At 30.2% G+C, this 24,365-nt stretch overlaps 1 protein-coding gene across 1 annotated transcript; it reads right to left on the reverse strand.

Moving 5' to 3' along the window:
* Positions 1-1,545: 1,545 nt before the first annotated feature.
* On the reverse strand, positions 1,546-24,348 carry LOC148627248 (copine-8-like). Its single transcript, XM_088570281.1, has 21 exons — positions 24,192-24,348; positions 22,240-22,280; positions 21,461-21,507; positions 20,702-20,805; positions 20,349-20,388; positions 17,415-17,488; positions 16,241-16,272; positions 15,227-15,255; positions 14,773-14,876; positions 12,441-12,545; positions 11,201-11,242; positions 10,251-10,326; positions 9,630-9,695; positions 9,313-9,374; positions 8,153-8,305; positions 7,548-7,623; positions 6,634-6,761; positions 4,858-4,960; positions 3,433-3,490; positions 2,782-2,855; positions 1,546-2,604 (listed from the first exon to the last, which is right to left on the reverse strand). Exons 1-21 carry the CDS (start codon positions 24,254-24,256, stop codon positions 2,404-2,406), a joined length of 1,680 nt encoding a protein of 559 aa, XP_088426407.1. The 5' UTR covers positions 24,257-24,348; the 3' UTR covers positions 1,546-2,403.
* Between the last annotated feature and the right edge of the window lie 17 nt (positions 24,349-24,365).

The following is a 24,365-nucleotide window of genomic DNA, read 5'->3' on the forward strand; positions in this document are numbered from 1 at the left end:
AAATATATAGATAAAATGATTGGTATTGAATTTCAATAACATAACAGGTATTTGAAAGGTTTAGTAGTAACCACACAATACAAAGTTTGGGAATGTTAAGGTGAGTTTAGAGAAATAAAGAGGTAGTAATTGGAATGTCTAAACTAATATAAACAAAACATAGTTTCTAAAATAAAAATTATAGGAGAAGACCATGTTTTTGTGCAAGTCATAAATATCAAAACTAATCTGTAAAATATTCATGAAAATTAAATTGAAACAAATTAATTTCCTTTTCTTAATTTATAAATCGAGATTTATAATTAGGAAATGTGAATTTGGCATGCCTATGGGCACCACCATGACTGGTTGTATTGTGACGTCACAAGGTCGGTTTGTGAAGTGAAAACAAATAGCTAATTGATTACGATGTCCTAAGAAATCATAAATTTGGGACTTTTCCCCTATAATTTCAACCAAAAATAAATAGATGAAGAGATTGAGGCACAACATGTATAAGCAAATGTCAGACATCACTGACGAACAACAGGATTTGCAGTCAGAGGACTAGTATTTGTAAGGAAAATCTTATGGCTTCTTCCGAAGAATGTTCGTGTTGCTGGTAAAAAAAAAACTTTTAGAACATTTCTCTTTTATCATTTGTGCAATCGTAAGCTTGACAAGTCATCGTGTTTTGGTGATTAGATAACATGATCGTGGAAAAATTTATGGAATATTCTTTGTTTACATATTATCTGCAGTACTTGTATCAGTACCAAACCGACTGAGGTCACAAGCCAATCGGAAGCTATTGGTAAAAATCAAGAAAATCTGGCTATGATCTTCCTTCAGATAGGAGAGTTCTCCAAGATGCTATCCACTTATATTTCAAGGATTTCGAACTTTGCATAGCCTTGAGCATTTTATAAAAGCACATTTTGCATTAAAGGTTATTTATTTTTGTTTACGTGGGTATGATTTATCATAAGAGCCTAACTTAATGCAAAGGTGGTCTTTCCCTTTAAGGATACCTGTTAATTAGACATGTCATGGAAAAAAGGAAGATGTACTTTGAAGTTTATGATGTTGTAAATGGGCAATTTATAATAATTAACAAGTATTTCATGATGCTGATGGTCATATTGCAACCCCCCCTCCCCCAATCATTTTCTAATATTTGGGCAAATGAAGTGTGTTAATTGTTTTTTTTTTTCTTATAATGCAAATGAACATGTCTAAGAAAAGATTTTTTTCACTAAAAAGAACAGGTTTTAGAAAAGGCAGAACTATATTTAAAACATGTAACATATATATATGTAATTACTTTTATATAAAGCTTAAATTTTAATTTTAAGGTTAGCAACAGATCATATGATCACAATATGCAATAAATAGCTGGTTTGAAGAACATGACAAACCTGTTCTTTCTATAAGTTTTGAAAGGATGTAAATAATAGTAAATTTAAATATCTAAATTTTATATAATACATGTATATGTATATATTAATGTGTACATTTCTATATAAAAAATATCTATTACAAAAGCTGTTCATAAATAACAACTGATTTGAATAAAATGTATTATGCCCATATTTAAATATCTATTACAGATTACAGAAAATAAATATAAAAAGATTATTAGAAAAAGTCAGTAAGCATAAAAGAATTATAAAGAAACACTGATAAAAATCATTTTTCCTACAAAATTAGTTAATGTTAATGACAAGTACTACATGTGGTAAGTGCTGTATATCTTGTATAATATTTGTCCTACTTTTCCACAGAGATGATGAAAGATTGAGATACTTTAAAATTTCAATTTAAACCATAAGTCAACAAACTTGATTTTCTGATAAACAATCTTTGTGATGGCAAATTTTTTAAAACAATTATAATGATTTATCATTTCTTGAACTGTTGGGTCACCAAACATTGTTCTTGTTAATTTTAAAAACCATGTATCAATTATATTTCATGCTAATTATTTTCCCACTTTTAAGGCTAAGTGTTTGTTATTGTTTTAAGTCAAAACATCATTTGAAATAATTACATAGTTTTTACATTGCTCATTGAAAATACATATATCTTCACAGATATGAAAGATGCTGTAATACATATAATCTACCTTATAAATAATATCAGTTTTGTTAATATAGCTTAAACCTTAGATCTTTTGAGAATGCTAAAGTTAAGGCAGCTTACTCAGCCAAACATTAGGATTATACAAGTATTTATCGAGCAAAATACTGCAGTATTAACCAAAATCTTAGTTCAATTCATTTAAGTACAATTAACTGCTGTAAAACCCAAAAAGAAGCACTTTTAAAATCCTGAATAAAAGTTTTAAGTAAACTATTGTATCACAATCACCATTCTTTTCAAAGAAAGGGTGTCACAACTAGGATACAGTACAATTTTGATCGCTTACTGTTCTGAAGCTGGAAGTGATGTCACCGATGATATTGTAAGTTGTCTTTGTAGAGGTGGTTTTGGTTTTATATTTCGTGTTTTCATGTAGGATAAAAACTGATCAGGAATTTCTTCCAACACTTCCTTTGCAAGCATTGCTTGTAGTGTTGCTGGATTTTCTCCTTGACGACCAGTGAAATTTCGCATTGGTACAAACTGAAAATTTGAAAATGCAAAATAACTATACAATTCATTTGTGGCATTGTTATCTTACCTCATAGAATTTTCTAATTTGAAATTATTAAATACGTCAGCTTTAATGTTCAGTAGATATTAACACAGTAAATCTTAATAGAGTACACATAAACAAAACATTTTTGTATGCTTCATTACCTGTACTATGTCTCTCTCAGCATGCCTCCCTCGTGAAGACAGCCTTACATCATCTCCATCTAAAACTTCCATAGCTAAAATTATATCATACAGATTTTTAGATTTATTTAAATGATTTATTACTATAAATTAAGAAATCAATGTGTGCATCAAATATTTTAATTTTTCAGTTTAAATTGAAAATATGATTTAAATTTTTTACTATTTGAGGAAAATCCTGCATTAGATACATAAATATTTGTGTATTTGCATATTTGTTTTAAATATGTGTAATGTAAATGTTTTTACCCCTTGTAGAAGCATTTGGTCTATGCTCCAAATTTTTAGTGCAGTCACAGTTGCTCATTTACTTTGTTTCTTTGTACATGTTATTTTTGTTATTTCATGTTCTTTGTTGTGTATGTCTGTTTTCCCTGTCTAGTCTTTATCCTTTGATTATATTCTTTTGAATTCTGCTAGAACCTTAGTCTCCTTGATTACTCTTTGACTGGAACAAGTTAACTGCAGTGAAGAAATTTTTTTGTGTAATGACTGTCTTATTTAATTTTTTTGTGAAAACATAACAATATCTTGACTGACACACATTTGAATCATACATGATGATATAATTAAAATAACCGTTGAATATAGCTAAAAAAAGATGATAGATACCTTCAAAGTCAGCATCTCCTACACCTATTATAATGATAGATATTGGAAGACTGGCAGCCTGAAATAACAGAGGAGAAAGAACATAGAACGGATTGACATTTGATTAATTTAAGGAGATAAACCTAGGGTAACGGACATAACTCTTGAAATCAGTGATATGTTTGTATCATATTCAATTTCACCAATGCTTATCAAGCTTTCATTTGAAATCAGTCCAAGTTACTTTGATGCTTACATGAAATTGACGTAAATGCTGAACACAAACATTCAAATGATTTGAAAGAGTTGCGTCCCTTACCCAGATCTATCTCCTTAACTAAAACCCATACAGATCATAGGTAAACCTATTTATAGAAATACATTTAAGTTCATAAATAAATAGCTGATCAACTTTTAGCTGAAGTTAAATATTTACTTTTTTTTATATGCTTCACACAGTCACTTAGTAGTCATTATGTAATGCTATCACCATTCAGATGCCAAATAAAACTACATGTACATGATATACCTTGTGTATACAGTGTATCCATCTGCACCATGAAAACTGATTTGTTTGCGTTATTGTTTTCCTAACCTCTTCCGTCTACCCTGGACTTGACTTTTTATGAAAACTAGGCAGATGTTTCTAGAAAAGCAGAGGACGCTTACCCTATGGTGCACTTGGTCCATGCTACCAGTTTTTAATAGAGTCTCAGTTGCTCATTTACTTTTGTTACTTTGTATGTATTATTTTATTTAAATTATGTTCTTTGTTGTGTATGTCTGTTTTCCTAGTCATGTCTTTGTCCCTGATTTCTGCTAGAACCTTGGTTCCCTTGATTACTCTTAGTATCTCAAAAGGTTCAATATAAAAGTTTTGGACTAACAAATTACTAATACTACATACATATGGTTGTGTTTCAACCATATTTGTACATGCAAAGTCCAAACTATATGCATAATGCATATTTTGTTGGACTGTGCATGTGGATATCAATGTTATACTACCTTCCCCTTACATAATTTCCATTTTCCATTATTTAAATAAATATTTTATGTTAAACAAGTATCAAAAGGAAGGGAATAAAATAAGACTTACAAAACAGGATTGAAACATAAATGTAGTAATTTTAAACTTTTTTATGAGCAGTTAAAGAGAGTAAATTACAAGGGTTTTTGCTTTCAATACTATCAACTTCAATGATCTATAAACCATGTTAATATTTGTTTTATGCAACTCAATTTTTATATTCTCTGTTTCATTATTTCAAATAAAAAAAATCAAACAATTGTAACTTTACATATTTTGTAAAAATATACATAGGAACTTGTAAGGACCTATAAATACATCTGTAAGACCCTGACCGTACACATATGGTGTGACCATATAGTCAAACACATACAATCCAAATAGCCATGTGGTCAGGGTGTTAAGAAAATACATACATGAACTATAGCTTCACATGTCTGAGGCATATCGGTTATAATTCCATCAGTTATAATGAGCAGTATAAAATATTCATCTCCATTACATTTCTGCTCAGCAAATCTGTACAATGAAAAGAAACATGAACTTCTTAGATCACAGTAATATTCTTAAAAATGGGTCGGACAGAAACTTTCGTTAAACAGGAAGTATGTCTGACAGGCATGAAATCTGTTTCCAAGATAAAATCTCCTTACCTGATGCTAGACACAAATACATTTGTAGTAGTTGCTGAGAAAAGTGTAAGGAAAATATTTTCCCACCCTCCCAATCAACATTCACCATACTTTAACCTGATTTTCAATATGTGAAATTTGGCCAATACTGGTTATCCAATGAATATATTTCATGCTTCAACATGTGCTTAATTATTGGAAAAACAAAAGAGTAGTGCTCCAGGTCCCCCGCCTCACAACAAAAGTAAAATTTCATGGAATATTGCAAAATGCAAAATTCTACTTTGTTAAGTCTGTGTGACCTTGACCTTTCACCTACTGACCTCAAATTCAATAGGTGTCTTCCTAACCCCATAAGCCTTCAACTGTCCAAGTTTAAAGAAATTCTATGAAGGTGTTCAAAAGTAACAATCTAGGAACCAATTTTCGCCCCCAAAATTATATTTTACTAAGTCCGCTTAACTTTGACATTAAACCTACTGATCTAAAATTCCATATGAGTCTTACATAACCCATAAGTCTTCAACTGTCCAAGTTTAGCCTTGAAAAGTTACACTCCAATTTTCGTCTCCTTCCCCCCCAAAAAACTATATTATGTCAAGTCTCTGTAACCTTGACATTTAACCTACTGACCTCAAATTCAATAGGTGTTTTCCTTACCCCATAAGTCTTCAACTGTCCAAGTAAAGTGAAATTCTATGAAGGTGTTCAAAAGTAACAATCCAGGAACCAATTTTCGCCTCCAAAATTATATTTCATTAAGTCCACCTACTGAGCTCAAATTCAATAGGTGTCTTTATTACCTCATAAGCCTTCAACTATCCAAGTTAGGTGAAATTCTATGAAGGTGTTCAAAAGTTATGCTCAACCAACCAATTTTCACCCCTACACTATATTTTGTTAAGTCTATGTGATTTTGACCTTTAACCAACAGACCTCAAAATCAACAAGTGTCTTCCTTAACTTATAAGTCTTAAACTAGCTTCAGATGGATGTACTGACAGACGACCGGAAAGCCTAATTCTATACTCCCCTACTTTCACAAAAGATGGGGGACATATAAAAACAACAATACAGTATGAAAAGCAAAAGGCTAACGAGATCAATATGGTGTTGAATCAAAATATAATAATGTTCAATATACCTCATAGTACAGATACTTTTGAAAAAAAAGTAGTAAACTTATAAAAAGAAAAATGTGGAAAAATGAAAAGAACATGTATACAACAGCAAGAACCACTAAATGAAAATGAATCATTGATAAACTGTTTTACTTTGATAAGCATAGGACAATCTAAGCCCCCACTACAAATTTGAAAATTATGAAAATAACACATTTTTGTGTATATATATATATATATGCATACATAAAAAAATGTCTTAAAAGATTTTTTGTGCCCCACCTTTAGATGATTCTCTGGATCTGCTACTGACAAGGATAACAGTTAATGGTACACTATCATGACATACTATTAAAAAAATTTGGGTCAATTTTCTTATATAGTTAGTTCTTGCTGAACTAAAAAAAAACCAAAGTAATACTTAGAATGTATAAGTTACCTTGATACATGGTTGATACAAGGAGCAAAGTTTGTAGGACCATACAACTGTACTGAATGTAATGCTTTATTGTAAGCTTCTAATACTCCATCTATACCAGTACAGTATGGGTTGGATGGGTTTCCATTCTGTAAGAAAAAAAAATTAGTATTCCATATATAGATCATAGCTTTAGAAAAGAAATGTAAAGGTAATTTACTCTCGAATAGAACATGTGATTACCAGTACATTAAAAATTTAATTACAATTACTGACTACAGAATAATGTAAAAACAAACTTATGATGGAGACAATTAATACACATAGTTATCATCAAGGATAATTATCTTATGTTTTTAAAAAAATTGACTTAAATTCTTTATACTTTAAAACATGGAAAACTTGAGCCTTCTACATCTTATTCCAAGCTAAGCCATCTGTGAAAGTATTTCCATAAAATAAATATATCTTTTTATTCTGCTAACCACATACCTTTCAGTACTTCAATACATATAGTTATTCATTAAATAACATAACAAATCAGATTTTCTCATACAGGAGTTATACAGTAGTTTTAACTGATACTGTAAACTTAAAATATTTCGTGCCATCTTTTTTTACGATATCTGCAGTCAATCTACTTTTGTGTAGTTTTAAATTTATGACAGTTTTAAAATTCATATTATGATGTTCTTCAAAAAAATAATAACTCATTACAAGTCTTATCGTGAAAATAGCAAAAATTTCACAGTTTATGGCAATGCCTGTTGACAAAAATTTTATGTAAACAGTGAAAACTCCTTTCAGATTGCAGATTTTATAGTTTTGTATTGATATTAAGTGACTTCAGTAGATATTTGGTTTGAACAGCTTCCAATTTATTCAGTGTTCACATTGTATACACAATCTCCATGACACTGTTAATACCAACTCACCAGAGCAAATTCATGTGACACAATACCATCTGGCGGAAGCCTAGCACCAAAACCAAGGACAGGAAATAACTTGTCACTGAAGAAAAGTAAAAATAAACATGAACTAAAGTACATTTTACTATCAGTTCTGGAGTTAGCATTGTAAATCAATTAATTTATTTTTATCAACTGAATTATACAAGATTGATCTTGAAATAGTTTAACTTCCATTTCATTTTTTCTACCATAGAATATTTTTTAATTCCATGATAATTTAAAGCACAAAAAATATGCAGTATTCATTTTTAATTTTTTATCACTTTTCACTGTCTTTAAAATACATTCCAAGTAGTTTGTACTGTAAAAATCATGTTTACTGGTAATTAATCCATTTTTGATAACAGTTAAGCACATGTTTATTGCCTTTCTTGCTTTTGGTCCCAAGTTCAAATTCATGTTTTAAAACCATTTCCTGGGAGCAAAATGGGGATGTGTATTATACAAATATGCAGACAAACAAGACTCTCTTAAGGTATATACAATGCATGACTGTGTTCAAATTAAGACAAATATATGATTGAACATTAGATGATAACAGTGTTGACATAAAACCATTAAATACTTACCTATCATAATCTTTAATGATTTCCCCAACAGCCCTAAGTGAAGTTTGGTATGGGTTAGGTCTATAGGGGTTCATGTAATGTAAGGAGGATGGAGATTTTGGATCTCCATTAGAAGCAGTAAAATCTACAGCAAATGAACAGTTTAATTGAGTTCTGAAAAAAAACACAAGAAAAGTGGTGATAAACTGAGTGATATCAGTTGTTATATGCAATGTGTGTGTTTTGATGATTCTTCTAATAATCAAACTCCAAGTGAATTTTTGAAATTCCTCCAAATTACCCTCCCCCCACCCCCTGAAAAAAAAATAATACAGTGAAACTTCTCCAAACCAGCCCCTATAGGGAAAAGATGAAATGGCTGGTTTCTAGGGGTGACCAGTTTTGTGAAAAATAGCAATGCATTCTAAGAGTTGTTTCAATTAATGTGTTCAATAACCCTGAACATTGTCAGTTTGCTGGTCAAGGCATAATTAATGCCAATTCAAACTTCGGGCCTTCTATTACATTTCAAAGCTTGCATCATTTGTAAATGATTTGATTTAGAAACGGAACTGCTGAAAAAATAATGTTCACGCTTTTGAAAGAATGTGTATTAAAGATCAAAGGACAATTGATGGTAACAAATTATTTGTATTGCTTTAGTAAACTACCTACCAACAAAGTCTTGTTTTGGCTTGGGTACAGATCACATTAACTGACAGTTTAAAGCGAGAGGTTGTTTTCACTTGAAATATGCAACTAAAACTGTGAAAAACCAGCCAATGTACGGTTTTAGGGGGTGGCCGGTCTATTGAAGACAAAACACACAGGTTTTAAGGTATTTCAGCCAGGACTTTTGGAAATGGCCGGTTTGAAGGGAAGACCAGTTTTCTGAGGGTTCAGTTTGGAAAAGTTTCACTGTAATAATAATTAAGTTCACTGAAATTTCAGTTTTAAAAAATCTTAAGCAGAAATTGACATGTTCTTCATAAACCTTTTTATGTATAAAGTTATTGCAATTAAAATAAAACAAGACTTTTATTCGAAATACATAATTGTAGAAAAATGAATCATTCCACTGCACATTTTAAAAAATGCATACAGTTCACCAGGAGTGAAAAAATTTAGAAGTTATTTATAATCTTTATAAAGTAAAGCTAGAAAATGTATGAAAAACTTACCCTCCTCTGACATAATCTAAGAATGTGTAAACCTTTTCTATTCTGCAGTTCATTAGCTCCACCTAGAAATATACAGTTATAAATCATAATCAAATCAGTGTTTTACATTTGCTAAATTTTACATTATTATTATGAAATTTATTAATTACATTTGTACAAAATATGCATTAGGATTGAAAATTTGTAATGTCTGTACTTCATGAGATATTTTTCCCTCCCTCTTTCTATTTTTCAGACTTTTCTCATCAATTAAGATGACTGTACATGTAAATTTCAATTTGCTCTTGTAGTTTCTAAGGATACAAAGATATACTTACAACACCTGAATTAGTATATGTTTTGCCTTTCTTTAACTTCTTATCTCTTTTCTTTGAATTTATACACTGAAAATAGTTACTAGTTGTCAAAATAAAATGATTAACATTAAAAGGACAGATGGAAAGAAAAATTTTATACAATCAACTGCAACATGAATTTAACATAATAGTTTTTAACTATGAACAACAATCTATGGCCCTAACTGGCCAAAGTCAAAGTATATTTCTGGCATTATTTCACAATATCCTGATATTTCTCCAGATATACATGTTTTCTTCTTTCAGTAAGCTATACTTGAATATTTGCTTCAGGAATATACAAATAAACCACTGAAACAGATGTTTGTGTATTAACTTTCTACATGCAATTTTCCCTATCACTGACATGATATGTAAACAAATACCTAGTAAAATTACAGATACATCATGGACTTTGGCTTAATGTTAAAAAAAAAACAGTCTATGGTCTAAATTCCACGATTTAATTAACAACAAAATTTCAGGAAGTTTGCATTACAATGACTTCAAAAGAGCTTAATTTCTCATAGCAGGAAATACACTCTCCACAAAAATGAATTTTAACATAAACATAGTTATAAAAAAGTTCCTATTCAAATATACTTCAAATATGTTTTGCTGACACTGTCCTCTAGCAAGTTCTCTCATGGTTGTTTGAAATTCTCCTATGAAGTCATGTCTGAAAATAAATATTGAAATATCAGAATTCTGCCTTATTTAATAAAAAATCTTAAATTTATCTTTTGCTGATATTGTGAAAGTGACATCAGACATTAATATATTTTTACTTTTGGCTCAGCACTATAAATGAAATATTGGTGCATAACAATGTTTTAAAGCTATCTATAGTAAAGGCTTTTAAAGTTTGAGTATTTTCTTCAGTAACACCTGGCAAAATAAATACATGTAATACAAACTAGAATTGGAAAAAAAGTACATGTATCTTACACTTGCAGGCATCAGCTCAGTCAGTGCTTAAAATTAGGGGCTTTTTTCGATATATACTAAGGTGTCTTCTGGCTATTCCAATATTTTAAAATTTCATATTCAAGCTATTTTAACATGGAAAGAACAATAAATGTTTTTTACAATATAGTGTTGTTTTAATAATTAACCCTTATCATATTTACAGGTAAAAGTAACTTACTTACTTAAAAAAGATTTAACTTTATTTTGGAATTAAAAGTCGATTTCTGACTATGCTGAAGATGTTAATTATAGTGATGATAATTTTACAGGATTTTTAGAAGATATAAACATTTTTTTGAGAAAAAAATTATGGAAGTTACACAGTATTTTTTATTGTTTAAGTGTTTAAACTTGTGTGATTATGATTTTTTATTTTTAAAAGTTGAAATTCATTTAACAAGAGACTCTTTGGAGCCTGAATCACTCACCTGGTTAAATTTCTGCCTATCAAGGGCAATAACTCTAAAAAGGAGTTGTCCAACATGCCTATAGAAAATTACACATTGAAATATGGACAGGAAAGGTTACAATGAACAGTACAGACAACTTTTGTAGTGTAATGTTACCATTTCTATTATACCCACCCTCCATCTGCATCCCAGTCATAACATTCTATCTTTATAGACCTAAAAATAGGTATAGGATAATTACACATAACAATGTTATCAAATATGTTATTAGCTACATAATGTTGTGATAGTCTGTAAGAAATTAAAAATAGAATAATAAATCATCTTTCCACTTAACCCATGCCAAACCAAAATATGTTTAAAAAAAAATTTACTACAGTCACTTGTAATGCACACAGTTGTTAAACAAGTATGAAGTGATGTTAAATTCAATATTTATACAAACCATTAAATTTCATTTTAAATCATCAGCTGTGTTAAGATCAATTCATACAGTCTCTTAGCATACCTAACAAACACAAGTTAAGATTGTTTCACATATTTATAAGCTACTAAGGCTCTTCATAATTGGACTTTTTATCATAAAACATAATGTTCACTTATAACAACACAAAACATGTTTGAACTGTGATATTTAAAAAGGATTACCATATAACTGTAAAATGAAAGAAACAAAAAAATCCTATTTTTTTCCTTTTGACAATGAAGACAGCTTAATATTGTATAACTGCATATATCAATAGTTTTGTTTAACATTTGTCTAAATCAAAATGCATATGTAAAATATTTAAAAACATATAATAAATATAAATAACTTCAATCATGTAGTGCACACTAAATAACCTGCTATTTTCAAGTGTGCACCACAGGCATTAAGGTTATTTCCTCATAGACTGAAAATTTGGTCTATGAGTTGGACAAAATATTTTATCCAATCAGAAAGGGTGTTACAGATGAAATTAAATTATAAGTGGGTGCACTTGTTGCATTTCACCTGATCAATTCTTTTTTCCAACCAGGAAGACTTAAAACTTTAGTTGAATCAACGAGAGTACCCAAAAATCATATTTTAGATAGCAAGAGTGGGTGCATAGGGGTCTTTCTTAGCACATGCACTCTTCATTGTAAAATGGTATGGACTGAGCATTAGCAATGTCCTCTATATGTAGAATGTTATACTAGAACTGTGAATGGCTAAAAAACATTCTAGCAGAAGTGAAGAAATTAGTTGACATGGAAGTACATGGAAGTAGACGATTGTTCAAGTGCAGAGGTGCTGTTTTGTCTTTCAATATGACATTGAGCTCAGTCCATCGTAGGCATAACCTAAAATCATATTACCTTAGAGCATAAGATCAAACCTATCTTTGGTAATATATACCCCTAACAAAAGAGGCATGAACTGTATGATTACCTGTCATAATCTCCATTACACAAGGACCTGATAGAGATTGTAAATGGCTTCCATGTAGGATTTAGGGTTTTCTTTATTACTTCAGTTCGGTGTACAACTGTAAATCTACAAAATAGCAAATGTCTGGAAGAGTTAATAACTTAAAAAGTAGAAACAAAGTATTTCATTTGCCTTGACAGAAGCATTAGGCTAAGAAAAAAAATCTACATTCTCAGGTGATGCTGTATACCCTAAAACAAGGAGAAAATTTGTCACCCCTTTTGTTTTCTATATTTCTTAATGATTTGGTTGATTTTATGTCACATTCTTACAATGGTCTCACTGATATTAGTAATATTGCACATTTGGTGTTTGACGATTCAGAAATTGAGGTATACTTTAAGTTATTTTTATTATGCTGAAGACACTGTAATATTAGCCGAATCTGCAGAGGAACTACAATTTTCTCTGAATGCAATTTTTTTATTTTGTCAGACTTGGAATTTAAAGATTAATGCTGAGAAAACCAAAGTTGTTATTTTTTGTAAGAATCATAATGTTGTAAATATCAGATCTAATCTTAATGGTGAAGAATTTTCTTTAGTTGATGAATTTCAATATTTAGGTATTAAATTTTCTAGAAAAGGGTGTTTTAAATCTAACAAAGACTGACTTGTACAACAAGCATGGAAAGCTATGTTCTATGTATTACGCAAATGAAGAAAACTATGTTTACCTACAGATATTTTAATACAAATGTTTGATTCAATGATCGCTCCCATTTTGACGTATGGAGCAGAAGTGTGGGGATATGAATATAATAATAATATTATTGAGAGATTACATCTTGAATTTTGCACATATATATTGAAAGTTAAAAAATGTACACCAACATGTATAATATATGGTGAACTTGGTAGAATACCTATGTATATTCCTATTAGTACAAGAAAAGTGGTTAAGTGTATAAAAGATATTTTAATTAAGACTGGTAATATCCAGATTTGGAATGATCAGAATATAGATGTAAACAGTCATCATTTGACACTTTTGTTGAAAACTGGATAGATCAAGTATATAATTCCTCTAAACGTTCTAATTATAGGATGTACAAGACAACTTTTGGTTTTGAAAATTATTTAACTGTATTACCACAAGATTTATTGTATAACTTATGTAGTAGTCATAAATTGCAAATTGAAACTGGCAGGTTCTTAGCCATTGATAGATCTGAACGAATATGTAATCTTTGTAACAAACAAGAATTAGGTGATGAATTTCATTATTTGTTCAATTGTACTTATTTTATTCAAGAAAGATGTAAATTCTTGCCAAAATACATAAATGACAGTCCAATACTATTAGCTATAGGGAAATAATGAATTGTGAAGATAAATTTACTATAATAGGTCTTGCCAAATTTATTAAGATAGTGATGTCTTTATTCAAATGATATTACATGTACCTTTCTGTTGTGTTCATTCAGCATGTTCAACATTGTTCATAATTGTATATATGTTTATTTTGTACTACTATGCTCCATGTGGAGTCTCTTAGTGAAATAAAAAGTTTCAAAAAGTTTCATAAATAAAGAGCAGCGCCTTAAGTGCATGATAAGCCCATTGCCCTTTTAATTTGTCTTTATGCTTTTAATGAATTTATATGATCAACTAGAAATACTGTGAGCCCTGTCAAATACCCTACCTACCAAAAGAAGTAAATAAAAAATGCACAAAAAATTAACCACTATCAAAGTTTCATAAAAGTTGGTAAAAGTGTTTTTGAGTTATTGTCCGAAGTGTTGACGGATGGACACCGGGATATCATAATACGTCCCATCTTAAACAGGCATATAAAAACTTGAGATCTTTGATTTTTATTCTGCAGTAAAAAAATGCGGATTTGTTTTCATGTCTGGGCTAGAAAACAGTGTCCATTTGAAAAAAAATTGTCATTTGGATCATTTGCATGCTTGACAAGAAGGTTCAAAAGTGGTTCAGTAGATGCATTAATTTGACATTGATTAAAATATGGCACTAATATCATGCCAAATTGTTTAATCAAGCAAGATTTTGATGTCAAGGAGTATCATTTACAACTTGTCCTCCACATGCAAATTTTCTGAACTATATGTTATTTTTTTCATCAGATTAAGCAGTATCTATCATTTTATAACAAAATTCTTCTTTTTGCTTCTGACAAAACAAAATCCTCTCTTCTACATCATTTAAAAAAGGCCTGAGAACCCACACATTTTTCTGTATGGTCTTATCATCAAACTTCAATATGAGTTTCTATAACTGGTTTTCCAGAATTTAAACAATGCTTTAACATATATGCTATCAAATCTTACGAATTGTCTTCATTGGCCCGTGAAAATGTCAAGAATGGATCTGATTTTCCAAAGAAATCTTTTTTGTCTACTTTGGTTGCTCTGAACTGCAATGTTGCTTGTTCCTATTCAAGAAAATTCAGATACTATTATAGCAATACATATTTTATGTCATAAAAGCATGTAAATGAGAGCAAACTCAATAAAATATAAAAGTAGCAGAATTTCTCATCTGAAATTTGAATCAAAATAGAATGAAATACTTTTTAACATTTTGGTATTAAAATAAATGAAAATACAGAAGCTGGCAACTTAAAGCAATTTTAAACAATTCTTAGTGACTTGAATCTTCATATTCCACCTAGATTTTGCCAAGGATATCCAAAAAAAGTTTTTTTCTTTGTAAAAGTTTCTGAGCACCAAATAAAATAGTACAATTATAATCTACCGTGGTAATACTCTTGTAAGTTCTTACCTTGCAACTACTTAACTCTTCAACACCAACTAAAATAAAATTAAAAAAAACATCTTGGCATCATAACATTCATTTGTATAAATATATACACATTAGTAAATGTTGGAAATCACTAGTACCGGTACACAATAAATTACGTATATGCCAAGGATATAGGATTCTGTAATCTTATTAGATTTCTAAAGAAGAGCATAATTGAAAACATGTCATTGTTTTGTTGTACAATGTATTTTCCTTGACAATCTCTCTATCAGATGTATTATGAGTTTTATATATTGGTAACCAAAAAAAAAAATAAATGCATCCAGTAATAACAGATACTCCCACAGTTCTACCTAAATGACTATTTTCTGCAAGAAATATGCCATAAATTCCTGACTGTTAATGCAAACTACAGCATTACGAGTATTGAATACAACATTGTGTATATAAAATGCTTCGTAAGACACAGCTTGATACAACCGAAGACGTTGAACCCATGACAAAATTTGGGCAATAGAAGTCCTGAAGTTTTAACATAATACAGCTCTAAATTTGGATTGTGTTTAATAAACTTTTGAATGAACTGAAAGTTGTCTTACAACTTTATAATTAGCCAATAGACATAGCAAATAAGAATTAATACAAAATTTAAGAAAATGCCTATTTTGAACACTAATTCCTAAATGGTTCAGGTCATAACCCCTGAAATCAATCAACACCTTCCTTCTACTTCTATGACATGGAACCTTGTATAATAATTTTATAGAGATCCATACATTTTTACTAAAGTCAATGAAAAGAAACCAGAAAATAGTCTCAGCCAGACCTGGGTGTTGGAAAAGGGTAAAAATGGAACTCATCTTCTACCAGGTACATTCAAATTCTTTACAACAAAGATTTTGTAATTTAATATGGCATTCATAAAAGATAAGTCATAAATTTTTATTCTCAAAGGAGAATTTGTTTGTATAGAACATTAGATTCTAAGAGATTATATAACTGACATAAATGTTGATCACCACACTGACTTACCAATTATACTACCACTTTTCTTCTTTGGACCTCTAAAAAAAGAATATTAATTATTGAGTACACTTCTACATAAGTATACAAGTCATTGTTATTAAATGACAAAGTCCTCAACTGGTAATCGATATGAGTTTAACCTTTGACCTTAGAAGCACTGAGATCTTGATTTCAGTCAGAAAAGAAGATAAAACTAACATGAACATGTAACCTAGTAACCTAAATGGATAGCATTAGTATGTTTAGTAAAATCTTGATTGGCAACCAGTAATATTGAGTACGGACCTTACTAGTATTGTATCTTTAACAAAAACAAAATGTTTATAAGTCACACTATATAAAGTTATGAAGAAAAACAAATTATTGTAAATGTAAAACTGTAGAAGGCATAATTATTCTTTAAGATGCCAATATATTCAACTCTAGACTCTTACAGGTTATACCTGCATCATATTATAACATTTGATTAGTTTCCCTTATATATGGAATGATTTGTTTGGGTCAATGAAGGAATAAACTAAATCGTATGGTGGACACAAAATAACCAGCATAGGCACTACATGCACTGAGGTTATTTCATATAGAAAAAAAATATTACAATCATTCTTTAAACAAGTAAAATTATCAGTCATTCCTTATAATTTATTTTTAATTAAAATTTAACAGGTAAATCAGCAAACAAAGCTATCATCACAATATGTCTATTGGATAATAAACCAAAAACATTAAAGCCATCAGAAGAGATGTTACATCCAAAATTGAATTATTTAACAAGAACAATTCAAACTACATGTAGATTTTTTATAGGCAATGTACCATGATATACAAGTCTATCAAGATAAGTGAACTGATGAAAGTGAATGACTGTTGATAAACAGAAACAGTCTCATACAAGTAATTTTACATCATCAATCTGACAAATACTTAGCAAACTAGAAATACTGTGTGCAAGCTTAATTTGAATTATCTTCTGACAGTAATTATTTTCCTTCATGCACAGGAAAAAATCAACATCCCTTGAGTGTTTTAGGAGAAGTTGATCTTACAATAAATGTGGACAGACAAATGGACGGACGTACACACAGGGTAATTCCTATATATCCCCATAATTTGCTTGCAGTGGGTATAAAAACTGAAATTTCTGAATATCACATTTTATCTTAGCATGCAATGTACATACAGAAGATTTTTGGAGTATCTTGATCCACTTGCAACAATCTCTCCAAGTGTGCACTCCATTCTACCAAGGAAATCCTGCAAATATTTATCATATTATCAAAATTAAATATTCTTTCTTTTTTTTAGTTACACACAAGTCTTGTCACATTTACAATAAAGCTTATGTTTATCCTCCTATTTACAATTACTATGTACAGATATTTGTATTCACCATAGGGTTTGTCATCTGCTGAGTCTCCACAATTAGTAATAATTTTTCAATTTTATATTTCTGATACCAATTGTCTGTGTACACTAATGGAAAAACCAGTAAATAAACCACAATACCTTATCAAAGTACTTTTTTTCTAGGTTTTTCCAGTGACTTATGTAAATAAAATGCCTCGCAGAGTACAGCTAGATACACCCACTAAGTTCAAATCCTGAACAGAAAGGCAAATGCGGAGACAAAAATCAAGCTTTATACAACTCTGAATTTTGATTGTGATTAAATGTTTGACCAGAATGCAAGTGGTCAATAACTTATGTGTCAATGATAGGACTGTTATTCATGATTTCAGGAGATGAATTGGTATGAGACTTCAAGTCTGGTTTCTAAATCCTGTAATAAATTTGCTATAGTACATTTTCCTCTATTTTTTTCTAGTTTTTAATTGATCATAAATTATGCAAATTACTTAATAAATATATTTTAACTAATTAACTTAAATACTTACAATAAGACTGAGCAGACAAACAGATGGGCGGACTATGTCCAAAAATTTTGAAATTAAACAATTCACAATTTTTTAGTTATAGTCCAAAAACTGGATCTTACCCTATTTTAATATGAATTAAACACCATAACTCAAAAATGTGTAATCCAAAATATACAAAAATCATGAATGTTATCACAGAAATATGTCTCCCTGTTGCGCATAGACCCTGTTGTTCAAAACTTGATTGATGGTGACATTGTTACTAATTTATAAAATCAAAACAACCATTTGACATCACCAAAGTGGACAGATTCCTCTGGTATAGTTTACTGGTTATAGCTTATATATTTTGCATATATATGGAACTGTGAAGAATTCATATTTCAGTTCAGTGTTTGAAAATTTCAGTCAATAGACAGTGACTGTGGGGGCACAAACATGAAAGAGATATAGAAATGTAATGTAGTGATGTTAATGCAATTACACACAAAATATAATTGACCTGGTACAAGTGATTCATGCTTGAATGACCTTATCAGAAAATTTTGAATTCTTTACAAAGAAATTTCAAAGTCAATAGACTGTGACTGCAGGGATATATACAATTTACATGAAACAGACACATAATCTGTGATAAAGTGATGCTAATGTAACTGCCTACCAAATATGACTGACTTAAAAATAGTGGTTTATTTTGAACTGACTTACAAAGAAAACTTAACATAAAATCTGATTTTTCCAAGTCAAAAGACAGTGACTGTTGGAGCATATCCATAAAATAGGTACAGAATGGTGGTAGAGAGATGCTAACACAAAATGCATAACAAATGTGATTCAATTAGCAAATGGTTCATATTATACTGACCTAACAAGAAAACTTAACATTTAATCTTCACTTGGAAAAGTAATACATGTAAAGACCATAGTCTTGTCTTTAATACATCACAGGCGAGACAAAAAGGGAGTTTACATTATTAGAAATCAACAGTTCAACAAAGCTTCATGAAAAATTGAAGTGTTTTCAAGTTATTGTGCAAATAACCCCTTTTTTATGAATAAAGTCCCATACATCTACTTGTCCAATATTGTCCTTTGGAATATTACCATGTTATATATATACTGATTGAAATAGTTCATTATGTGAAATGTTCCAACAAAAACTAACAACTAATTTAGTATGATAATTTTATTATGATACTAATGTTAAAGAGACCAGGATAAGATACTGGTACTTGATGTTTCGGTCTAACAAATGTATAGATTTCAAATAAAAAAATTAAAACAAAAAAATAGAAGATTAGAAAGTTATAAAAATTGAAAGGGAGCTTACAACAATAGAAATAAACTAATTTCTAAATTTTCATTAAAATGGGAACTACCACTATTGAATTTTAGTACAAAAATGTATCCCCATCAATTTTATGAATGGATTTCCATTGTTCTAAGTTAATTAAAATCTGTAACTCACAAAAAATTAAAGGGAGTTAACATCTATTACAAATAAAATATTCAACAAAAATGTGCTGTAAGGGTATTTAAGTCATAGTCTGAAAACAAAAAAAATTGTCCCATTTTTGAACAAATCAAGAATCAATCCCAGACTTCCTTTAGTGGTATGACACCAAGTACATTGTAGTACAATTTAAAAGACATTTACATACTCACAGTCAAGTTTATGTCTGTCAGAAAAACAGCTGTTTCTGGCCCCTCATTCCTAAACGTTCAAATCTGAACCCCATAGTGATATATAATATTGTAGAAAAATATCCTAGACATCACATGCTTTCACTGGAGTTAAATACAGGTAGTTCAATTCTTTGAAAAAATTTTTTATCCCTTAATTCCAAAATGGTTAGGGTCATACCCCAAATCAATACATACCTCCCTTTTGTTGTTTGGAACCTGATTGTAAAATTTTAAAATTATCAATCATCTATTATGCAAGTTATCAAACAGAAATTAGGTGTCTATGGACAACAATAACATCAACACAGATGATGACAACATGGATGCCAACAACTCCAAACAATTATATTAGCACAATTTTTTGTAGTTGTATACAAATTGAAAATCAATAGAAAGAATCAATTCCCCAAAGTTTCACAAAAAATAGTGTCAAAATTTTTATTATCAAATGAAAAAAATGAAAGAGGGACTGACACCGGTATACCATAACAGTGTACATCCAATCTAGAAAGACTGGTGTATTCAAATCGAAAATAACCCTGAATACTTACATGCTTAGATAAGTCTGCAGATTTTGAGTCAACATCATACCTACAATTCAAGAGTAAAATCAATTCTCTTCAAATCTATTTTAATCTCTAAACCACCATATTTCTTTTATCAATGGTTATCTTTCCTAAATGCATGCACAAAGGTCAAATTTGGATTGCTCAATCATATTTTTCTACATTGTTCATCAAAAGTAAAGGCAATACTATAAATTAGTTGTAAGCTGGAAAGCTCAAATATTTCTTGTGAAATACAAAGCCTTCAACACTTATATCACAATATTTTTCAAAAGCAACTTTCAAAGAAAATATGATGAAAGTATATACCATATAGAACAAAATGACTGCATACTCACACTTCAAATTTTAACTTTTGACTTTGTTCAAAATAGTAATGTAAAACAAACTTCTTTACAAAATCTGGATTTAAGTTATTCCAGATGATTTCTGTTCTTCCAACCTAAAAAATAATTAAATCCAAAACAATGATATATTTATAAATTTCATGTAGACCCATACTGGTCATCAGGTTTCAACATAAAAAAGCTCACTAGCCAGAGACCAGTAAATTTTCAGAGTTAAGGCTTCAATGGCAGTTTTCAAATAATCTTGCTATCCCTCAAACTCCAGGCTAGTGATTTATTAAGTACAGAGCCAATGTCTTTTTTTTCAATTTTAGCACTCTGAATTTCTGACCCAAAACAGTTAGTATTGAACTCTGGTAATATGTTATTCTCTCTGAATCACATTAGCTTCGTGTTTTAAGCTTTACTAGAATAGGTTGCCATATCATAAATCAGTTTTTTGTATGCTTCTTATTGAAAAGTGTTTGTAGGTGCAAGCAGTTCTATGTCTAAATATGATTTAAAATGTAAATTAATTTACAACCCTTTTTTTAAATACCATTCCTGTACTCATAAATTCAATCAAAACCAGCAGTTTGCACTTTAACAGTTTAACAGTATATACAGGAATAGAAATTTGGGGTCCTTCTGCAGTTTATTAGATCCTGAAGTATTCCTGGGACAATTAAGTTTTCATAAAACATTAAGTAACCATGGATTATCTGTTTCCTGACAATCTAGGTTTTAATGTGTTTTTAACACTGTCCATACCTCTCTGTATTGTTTGGTGTTGTTGTCCATTGAAAATAATACACATACTGAAAGGCAATAAAAAAGCATTAAAAAAAAAAAAAAATTAAATGAAATAATTTTGTATGTGACATGAATAACAGGCAAATAAGCTGCATATCTTATCATTAACATAGCATGAGGGCTTGTAAGTCTTATTTTCCAATTTTTTTATCCAGAATTTCTATTGTTGAAAGCACTGGAAACTGAGGAACGACATATATTCTGTTTGCTGCTTCTGCAGCTATCAGAATTTTCTACTTATTATAGTAATTACCAAACTTGATATAGTTTAAAAATAGTTAAGTGTCATATTTCTTTTTATGCATTAAAGAGGATTTGTTTGATAAGATTGTAGTCTTTACTCTGTAAACAACCACATTCTTTGTTTTTCAGTGGGAGTATGAGACCACTTCCTGTGAATACACAGGGATATAAAATAATTCATTACCTATTTTGTTCATTTTGTTCAGATTAGGGTTTCTGTCTTGTTGCTAGAAATATAGCAGACACAAAAGTACTAAAGCTAGATTTGCAGCCAACAATTCCATAAGGGTAACAACAAAATTACCTAACACTAATCTGATCCATAATCAAGTTTGGTACCACAAGGTCCTGACTTGGTACAGATTTTTCAATCAAAATGGTTGGTTAAATCTAGGTTTTACAGGATACAAACCCTCCATCTTCCTTTGCGGTGTGAATATATGTATTGGTGGTGATCAAATAGCACAGTACAGTAAAAATCAAAAGTTACTTACTTGGATCAGACTTAGAAAAAACATCTGCATCAATCAAGTGTCTGAAATTGAAAGGAAAATTTGAATAACATAAAAAAAACGTGAAGACCTGAAATACTACAGCAAGTTGACTTTATGATAAAATAAAAAGCTTGGCAGAGAGCAGTATGATACAACCATGGCCACTTGAACTCTGTTATTATTGAACTCAATATTTATGGCCATTGTATGGGCAGGTATGGATTTCCACAAGGCAAAGAATTTAATGAAAAAAAAATTGGATCAGAAATAAATAAGTCAATTTTTGGGTGTGTGACCACTTTGACTCTTAAAACTAAAGGATATATCCAATATCTGATTGAAAAATGCAAACAGGGATTTTCATAAGGAATCCAATAAGAAAAAACATCCAAAATCGGACCAACAATAAATACAGGGCTTCGTAGAGTGTAACATGATACAAACACATTGGTCAAGTACTGAACAGTTGGGACAAGTGTGGACACAATATTAGTTTTTGACACACTTAAGCATAAGGACTTATAGTTCATTATAGACACAACAACTTGTATTTTTGCACCCTATGGACCCAATTGGAAAAAGCTGGGCTTATATGGGCCATCTAAGGTCAAGTATCAACTTTTTTGATTTGTCAAAACATAACCATACATGTATGTTGAATTCTAACTTTTGATTTGTGCCTTTAATACATTAAATTTCTTTCTATATGCCTGTGAAAATGGTTTGTCATATATATCGTATATGTTGATATTTGATCAAAATAAACCTATAAACTATGAATTGGTACTAGTGATGCCATGTCCTACAGCTAGTTGAAATAGACCAGTTCCAATTTCAATACAAATCTAGCTAGGCTAGTGTGTAATTTAAAAAGTTTTTTTATAGGTAGAAATCTGCCCTACATTATACAAATGTGTCCTACTTAATGACTTAAGAACACCTGTATGATATTTTAGACACTGTCTTTTAATTTTGAATAGCTGTCAATTATGATGGTGGATGGTAAATTTAAAGGTTAAGGTCATCATAATTGACAGCTATTCAGACTTAAAAGGCAGTGTCAAAAAGATGACACAGGTGTTCTGAAGTAGTTCAGTAGGACACATTGGTAAAATGTCAGGCAGATTTCAAACTAGACAGCTATTTAGCTACTCAGTAGTCTACCAAGATTTGTATTGAAATTGGAAAACTGGTCCATTTCAATTAGCTGTAAGTTGCCTAATATACCACTAAAACAAACAGTAATAATTGACAAAGCCTTCAAAATAGTAATAAATATGAATTAAACCTATGACCTAAGAAGTGCTGAGAGGGGCATGCCAGGAAGTTAACCTGTAACACCAAGCAAGGTTCTTTACTAGCTTTGTATCTTTAACAAAATGTTTATCCATTTATAGGTCACATCTCTAAGTATTAGTTTTTTTTTAAATTATGAAGAAAAATAAATCTTACAGTTAATATAAACCTGTAAAACTAGAAGACATGATTTTTAAAAAGATTAATGTATTCAACTTCATCCTCCTACAGGTTACACCTGCCTCATAATTAACATGAATAGTCAGATTATTTACTCTATAAAGAAAAGAATACAAGACCCAGGTACAAGGAAACATTGATTTATCAATCTCTTTCACTGGCTTCATTGTTACTCACTGTTAGTATGATAAAAATCTAAGAATCAAAAATCAAATACCTGCATGTCTACTCTTTCATTCAACGAAAGATTAAAACCACATGCAGCTTCCCCAATCTACATTTAACTTAAGGCAAAATTTAGTATAAATTTATAAAACATATATGCGTTTTACTTTTAGTTTTAGATGCTGATTTTGAAATGTCAATGCCATGACTTAACAGTATTGCAAATAAGCGAATTATAATTACTACATACACCTCCGAAAAGTCATTAAACATATAATATTTAAATATGTATGATTTTCGGCTGATCTTACCGACAAGAAATGGACAATTCAACTAGGGTAGCAGGCGCAACCCCTGTTCCTGGTTGAAATGCCATTTTCAGCTCTGCGAAAGGTGTTTGTTTACAAAATACACGGTATGTATGTCTCTGGACCTTTGAGTCTAAGTAAGGAAAAGTCCTTTAATACCGAAAGGTTGCGAAATGC

This window comes from Perna viridis, chromosome 1 (assembly GCF_037379345.1).
Source record: "Perna viridis isolate PV_CMFRI_1.1 ecotype Kerala chromosome 1, ASM3737934v1, whole genome shotgun sequence".
In the NCBI taxonomy this organism is placed as follows: domain Eukaryota; kingdom Metazoa; phylum Mollusca; class Bivalvia; order Mytilida; family Mytilidae; genus Perna; species Perna viridis.